Below are 8192 nucleotides of genomic sequence, written 5' to 3' on the forward strand. Positions count from 1 at the left end.
CCCAGAACGATCGGACCTGGAATAAACAAGAACAAAAGTGCTGTTTGCGTGGGCCTCCAAAGGCCATAACATCCTCGAAAGACTTTTCGCCTCGCGTTCGGAGCGAAGCAAATACTCATCATCATACAAAGAGACCAAAAAGAGACACTCACCAACACGCACGCACGCTTACATATACACTCACACGGAGACACACTCATGTCATGCCGTCCCATTCATTTTTTCCTCGTCAGGATATGGTTAAATAAAACATGGCGACGGACGACATGGATGTTCGCATAGAAGAACGTTTAAAAATTAAAATCGGTAAGTAAAACACATTTCTTCCTGCCTTTCTGCCTACAAAAAAATCAAGAAACCTCTTCCAAACAACTGAGAAAAAAGCTATCGCCGTTTTCTCATCGCGAATCCCTGTCAAAACCAGCAAAGAACTCGAATAAAAAAGAAGCAACAGAGAAGACAAGAAGAAATATATTTCTTCATGTATAGTATGGAAAGGAGCAACGGGGAAATAACCTCAATTTCCTTTCGTTCCATTACAATTCTCAGTCTGCAGGTGCCACACAGATATCCATCCAATTCTCGCTTGATTAATGGCATGCTATTTATTTTTAGCCGAAACTTCGGTCTCGGTTTCTCCTCTGAAAAAAGATAATACAGATCTCTCCACTCAATTTAGGTTAGAATCTCGATCAGACCAAAACAAATGACAACCACTGTAAACACACAGCTATGATTATATAAACCACAACCAATCAATGACCATTTGCACTCAATCAAGTCACACCCCCATTCATTGATTGATTACAAACAATAAACAAAACATAGAACCAATCATTGTTGTTTTTACAGGGGAGGCAAAGAACCTGCTGAGCCGTAACCATGGTTCATCAGTTTGCAGAGATGTCTACTGCACACTGTCCTTGGATCAAGAAGTCATATTCCGAACATCAACCATTGAAAAAACTTTAAGGTAAATCTACATGCTTACATATATTTATAAAAAGACTATTTTAAAAGCATTATTTTTAGCTGCTAGTCTAGAAAGTAGAAAAAAGTGGCCAGACACAAATAAACATTACACACTCTTTCCTATCTAAATTTGTGGGTTTATTTATCTTTACATCTGTTTCAGCCCCTTCTTCGGAGAGGAGTTTCAATTTGAGGTGCCAAGGAAGTTTCGTTACTTATCTGTGTACTTGTATGATAGAGACAGGCACCTGAAGCAGGATAAAGTCCTTGGCAAAGTGGCCATCAAGAGAGAGGAGCTGGCTCCATACAATAACAAAGATCATTGGTTCCCCATTCGTCCAGTCGATGCTGATTCAGAAGTGCAGGGAAAAGCCAACATAGAAATTAAGTTTGAACCACTGCTAAGTCGGAACAATTCTACATATTCGTCCAAGAAACGACTGTCAGTGCGCGTCATTGAGTGTTTAGATCTGACTCTGAAGAATGGTTCATGTGATCCATATGCCCTAATAACTGTTGTTTATACCAATGAGAAGAAAGTGACAAAAAGGACCAAAGTTCGGAAAAAAACGACATGCCCGCAATTCGATGAGATATTCCAATTTGATAACTATGAGGATCGTGATAGAGACAAGGATACTTATACAGTGTGCCCCGAAAGTGAAGTGGAAATATGTGAGTTGAATGTTTCCATTTGGCACAATGGCATGGGTGGAGACATTTTCCTTGGTGAAGTGAAAGTTCAGCTGAGGGGGCTTCAACAGCAGAACGCTGCTCTGAAAAATGCATGGTAAGAGATTTATTTGTTGTTATTAACATTTCATTACAAATTCAAATTACAGTTTACAAGATTTACATTGCATAATATACATAACCAGAAATAAACTTGTGAATTAAACCTTTGCGACGTTTATGTGCATTGCACTTCAAAAACCAGCAACTTGAGCTGTTGTTTTTATTTCAATGACCATTGAAATAATTTGCTTAAATAAATAGTATTTCTTATTGCAAGTTGAAACTAACAAAAAAAACAAATGCTCAGCAGATGAAAACTTTGTGTGAAAAATGATGTCACGTTTATTTATAATTGCTATACTGTAAATTGCTTTATCCTTGATTCAAGTCATTCATTCATATATACACATTGATTTTTTTTTCACGAATAGATTTATGAATGAAATGCTATGAATGGCAAAGGAAACGCATCGCGCAGGATTCTAGCGGACTGAATGCAAAATTCTTAACCGTTGCCCATCTCCATATTATTCAAATTGTACAATCAACATTTAATCTAGTTCCTAATGGTCCTTAGATATTTCGAAGTTATGCAATTAATAAATAACGTTTTTTAAGTGGTGAGATGAGCAATTAATTAAATCTACTCGAGATAACGCATACACTAATTATTGTATCACAACACAAACAACATAATGTTTCTCATTATATACGAAGATAACGATTGTGTACTTTCAATGTTTCAGAGAGAAAAAACAGTGTATGTCTCGTTGTTTGAGAAACATCGTATTACAAGCAACCCTTTTTTGGGGTGTGCACTCTCATGACTGTTTTGTATCAACATTCTAAATATAGTAGCTTGTTGTAAATAGTATCTATTTCAGTTTTACTTTAACTAAGGAAACGACTACAGTTATATAGATTTTGTTTTAATTAACGAATATAATTTAAAAAATATTATCATCTTTTTAACCGCATCCAGAGGATTTCCACTAAAACCACCAACTACATTTATTTAGGTTATTTTCAGTTTATTCTGTACTTATTCTGTATTAATAATAATAACATTTATTGCAACAAATCACCATACTACCAATTCAACAAAATAACATAATAAGAAAATTAAAATCAAATTGATCTGCTACAGATTGAGTAATATACCTAAACAAATTACAATGCAATATCTATATGGTAATTATTCAAGATGATACTAGATAGATCAGAGTTAAGAAATAATGTTATGTCTATCGTTTTTTGACAAAGATTAATTGCAATTGTATGTTTTTATTGCATTTACCGAGATTTGATTGTTTATTTTTGTACCTGTCATTGAGGAACAAACATTTAAGTGTACAAATATGTAATAGATAAAAGCTCATCCGACTTATTTTTACATTATTGTCTAGCTTATGGTGATTTAGATAATAGCCATTAAGTTTCTCGTCTTATCTATGGCGTGTAAAGTGGTCTGTAAAAATGTGCACCCGTTATCAAAGCAGTATCCGAGTCAAACACAACGAACTCCTCCTCTTCCTAATGAGTAAATAATTAGATGCCGGTTCATTGATTTCCCTTTTTCATAATTATCGCAATTTATTTACGACTCGTTAAATGGTCGATATTATTCCACCTGTTCATTCATAATTGAAACTAGTTTTATCATAATTGAGAATGTATCTGCTTACGCTTCAGGCTTAATTTATGCAGCGCAGATGAAATTACACGTCTCGTAATAATCTCCCATTAATTTTTTTATTATTGCCGTTTCAGGTATTTCTTGCAACCTAGGTCGAGCAAAAATAAGCCTCATGTTTCCGTTTCTACACCGCCAGGGACACGGCTCTCCATTGACAACTCTTTAGGATCTCTGAGGCTACAAGTACAATACACGGCTGATCACGTTTTTCCGGCTAAAGTGTACGAACCTCTTCGCAATCTCTTGTTGGATAGTGTTAACGTCAGAGTAAGTCTTAATGCTTAGAAAATCTTATATCGACGCAATTAACTTTATTTTTTTTTATTAGCCAATAATAAATAGTCCAGTCTATTTGTTGGGAGACATAGTTTCTAGTAAAATGGATGTAGCTCAGCCTCTGGTGAGGATATTCATGCATCACGAAAAGATAGTCCCTATTATCAGGGCACTCGCTGACGCAGAGATCTCTAACGTAACGTAAGTAAATATTGATTCTCGATAACCGTTACATAATTTCGTAGGGCTTCCAATTTCCAAAATTTCATTAATAAAAAGGCTTCTCTCATACACATCATGAAAACAAAACTGTGTGCGCGCATGTAAAAGATGCTCGATTTTGTAAATATTTACACGAATATTGCAGCAAAGTGTGTTTCTATAATAAATATTTAATTTTGCTTTAAACACATGTTCTGTTTGTTTAATGTTGTCGGGTCGGTCTTTCGCAACAAAATGCATGCTCATAAACAATAAAAGCCGGGTAACACATTGTTTTCTGATTAAGTTGCACCAACCTCAAATGCAATTTGCTTCCAAGAAAAACAAAACTTTCGTCTTTGCTGTTTGCGTATTTCGATTGGAAAATATTGATCTTCGCTCCAAAGTCAATAACTACCGGGCATGTGTGTTTTTATGTAAAACACAAAAATTATATTTGTTTTTATTGCACATTCTCAGATTTTATTTATTTTCTTTATGAATAAGCATTAGCAAAACTTTTATAGTTAGCATCGACATTTTTTTCAAAAGAGAAGTATGAATTCAAGTTCTCTCATTGCCTATTTATAATAGAACATTCTACTATTATCTATAATTACGTTAATGCAATCAAAATGCAACCATATTTTTGATTTCTAACTCATATCATTATTTTCCCAGGATCAATCTGATATAGAGGCGTATCATACTTTTTTAGTTGGTAATCTGATGACATCCTGTTTTATTTTTAAAAGTATATTATAGTTGTGTTTATACTTAAAATTTATTTGTCTCGAGTTTCCTGAGTTTTAAGAATTATTATTTAAATTTATTACTTAATTACATCAACTTATTATATTTATACCTATAAATTAATTATTTTCTTACTTGATATCGTCAGTGTGCATACATGCATAACTGTTCACAAATTGAAACCTGGTCAATATAATAGTTCGCGTTTCCTGTAGAGAGTTTGTGCTAATATTTCTACTAAATATTGTACATACCAGTCACTTATTGTATTTATTCAAGTTGTTTACTGAATTTATACTTGCTTTAGAAAAATATATTAAATGAATTTACATGAATTACGTTCGCAGTATAAATTTAATGATTGTGTGATGCCATTTTATTTGATATATTAAATGGTGTAAATGAAATTGAGATTTAGCATATTAAATGAGCTGTTCTTTATTTATATTTGTTGTGCGCAAGTGGACTGTAAGTAAAATTGTGTCATCTTGATTTATATATTCAGAATGAAAAGTAGAACGCGGCCAATACGGACGTTGCTATCTCATTACGATTACTACCTATGATCAATGGAGCCGCATAATGTTAATGAGCAAATATGTTTTCTCTTAGGGATGCGACGACAATTTTCCGTGGAAACACTTTAGTATCTAAGATGATGGATGAGGCAATGAAGATGATTGGCATCCAGTACCTGCATAAGACACTCCGACCAACGATAGAGCAAGTCTTCCTCGAAAAGAAGCCGTGCGAGATCGATCCGACGAGAGTGAGAGACGCCACCACGATCCAAGCGAACTTGAGCAATTTGAAAAGTTATGTCCATGGCATTTTCCGTGCCATTACAGAGAGCGCCGTCCATTGTCCAGCTCTGATGTGCCAGATTTTCGACAACCTCAAAGAATGTGCCATGACTTACTTTCCGGATAACAAAGAAGTCCGATACTCCGTCATATCCGGTTTCATTTTCTTGAGGTTCTTTGCTCCGGCCATTCTGGGTCCGCGACTCTTCGATTTAACCAGCGAACAAATTGTAATTACATCAAATGACCCGCATCATCACATTCATTACATTTCGTTTTAACTTTCAGGACGCGCAAACTAATCGTACCTTAACATTAATTTCTAAGACGATACAATCACTGGGAAATTTAGTGAGTTGTAGATCGACTCAGCAAGTCTGCAAGGAAGAATATATGGAATGTGTGTATAAAGAGTTTTGTACGGAAACGCACGTCAGGGCCGTCCGGCAATTTCTTGAAATCATTTCCGCCAACTCGAATCAAAAGCACATCGCAGTCGATACTCCGGTCACCTTAAAAGAAGGGTAAGCTATACCATCATTTCTCGTTTGAAATCAACACTACTTTTGTTTTCGTTGTTGTATCATTCGCTTTAACTTTTATGTTTAAATCTGTTTCTGCAACCGAAAAGGGAAATTAAAAGGTAAAAAGATAGAAAATTTAGAGCTTCAGCGTAAAAAGATAGTTTGATTATATTTTATTATAGACGGATCGTGCATTACAAATCGGTCTGTCGGCAAAATTAAATGAAACGATATCTTTGACCTTACAATTTTATATAATAAAAAAATCAATCGTTTTGACGCTATGTTTGTATCTACGCGAAGTTTTGAAAACATGGAATCAAAACGATTCAAATTATTTGGCTGGTGGTTGTTTTTGATTATGCAAGCATGACATTCGACATATTTATTTCATTATCAATTCGTGAATGCTACGTACATTTAGTTGATAAAGTTGCAGAAACTTATATATGATTTATTTATAATTCGATAGATCAGATGCAATAAATTCTATCGAGTTATAATATCATTATTAAGACAGAAATAAAGATACTGTTTTTTATTTTTCTTATAATAATAATAAAAGTATCATTTGTTTCTTGAGTATTGTAGAATGTAATTTAATTATTTTTCAATATTATCTTTCATCAGGATAATGATAAAGAGAGCTCAAGGAAGAAAACGGTTTGGCCGCAAGAATTTCAAGCAGAGATATTTCAAATTAACCACTCACGATCTGAGTTATTCGAAGATGAAAGGTCGTGAACCTCTGTGTCAGATTCCTCTATCGAATATTTTGGCCGTCGAGCGGCTACAGGAGAAATCTTTTAAAATGAAGAACATGTTTCAAATAGTGCAGAAAGAGAGAGCTTTGTATGTGCAGGCTGCGAACTGCGTCGAGGAGAAGGAATGGGTGGATCTTCTAACTAAGATCTGCCAGACCAATGCTAATCGACTGCAAAAATATCATCCGTGCGCTTTTATTAATGGACAATGGTTATGGTAATACTCTTTGTTTTATACGAAATGGGAAAGTTTTATTAATTTCTGTGTGTCTGTGTTTCAGTTGTAAGTCGGCGAATGTATTAGCACCAGGATGTACTGCAGTATCTGTAACGGACAGCAATAACTTTCATATGACGTTAGATCCGGAACGGGATTTACAAAGGATGCATTCTTTAGTTCTCACTCATGCCTTGAAACTGAATCAAATGTATCCATCAACGAACGGTACGCAATTAATGCACGGCGTCAGCAAAAATAGCGTGACCGACCTGATCGATGTCACATACAGCATTGAACAAAAGCATAGGTCTTACCAAAGAGCGTTAGCGCGAGATACCAAATTAGGAAGCATGTAAGTATAGAGCTAAACGAAAGCTCGAATCTATAATAATATTATCCGTCATTTTCCAGAGCTGCTCCCATCGGTGATGATAATTATCTGCTAGCATCTAGAATGAATATCGAGCCTGCACTGTACTCTGTTATCCAGAATATTCCTTAAGCAAATTAGGTTTTTTTTCTCAAATTCAAAGACTGTGGTTATTATTTACACTTTTAAAAGAAACTTAAAAGGGAAAGAAATATTTTACTAATGATAAACTAATATATAAACGTAATAACAACAAGGCAGAACGTACCCTATTGCTCATATATATATATACATATATTTATTTCTACATAAGTATATTGATAAATATAATAGATTTTTTTTTAATTTCTTATGACTCCAGTTTGTTTCTCTTTCTAGATTGTAAAATAGAAAAGTTGTTTGATGTTTGTATTAAAGCAGTACAAAGTAACATAATATAAATATACACATATATTTTACTAATTCGTCTTCTATATATATATATTTAAAAAAAGAGAAAAAATAATATATTACATATTAACAAGTAAATATGTAATTCATAGCAATAAACTGTTGCATGTGAGAGAGGTTAATTCAGAAAGTGAATTAGTTATTAGATGATATGAAATCACTATTTTTGTTCATTATTTTGTATTATATTTGTACAGTTATTCAGAGGCCATAGTAATGGGGCATTTATTTAACAAAAAGCTAAACATTGTTATCTAACTCTGTTACATTTTAAATATATTATATAATATAATCGATCTTAATTCTGTTACAAAAAAGAAGAAACAATGAATCCACCATATATATGTAAATTCTGTTATAACAACTATTATTATTATTATTTTCTCTGGTATTTATTAATTATTTTGTTGTGTAAATTTCGTTTTTGT

The 8192-nt window shown here is 33.7% G+C and overlaps 1 protein-coding gene across 2 annotated transcripts; it reads left to right on the forward strand.

Moving 5' to 3' along the window:
• Positions 1 to 221: 221 nt before the first annotated feature.
• LOC108563158 (GTPase-activating protein) lies at positions 222 to 7593 on the forward strand. 2 transcript variants are annotated; one of them, XM_017921757.1, is made up of 11 exons: positions 222 to 306; positions 853 to 973; positions 1136 to 1762; positions 3478 to 3670; positions 3732 to 3880; positions 5246 to 5666; positions 5725 to 5960; positions 6068 to 6079; positions 6591 to 6941; positions 7006 to 7296; positions 7356 to 7593. In XM_017921757.1, exons 1-11 carry the CDS (start codon positions 252 to 254, stop codon positions 7444 to 7446), a joined length of 2547 nt encoding a protein of 848 aa, XP_017777246.1. In that variant the 5' UTR covers positions 222 to 251; the 3' UTR covers positions 7447 to 7593. The 2 variants fall into 2 exon arrangements, with proteins under 2 accessions (XP_017777246.1, XP_017777247.1); XM_017921758.1 differs by lacking the exon at positions 6068 to 6079.
• Positions 7594 to 8192: the final 599 nt, after the last annotated feature.

This window comes from Nicrophorus vespilloides, unplaced genomic scaffold (genome assembly GCF_001412225.1).
Source record: "Nicrophorus vespilloides isolate i.1.1-1 unplaced genomic scaffold, Nicve_v1.0, whole genome shotgun sequence".
Lineage (NCBI taxonomy): Eukaryota > Metazoa > Arthropoda > Insecta > Coleoptera > Silphidae > Nicrophorus > Nicrophorus vespilloides.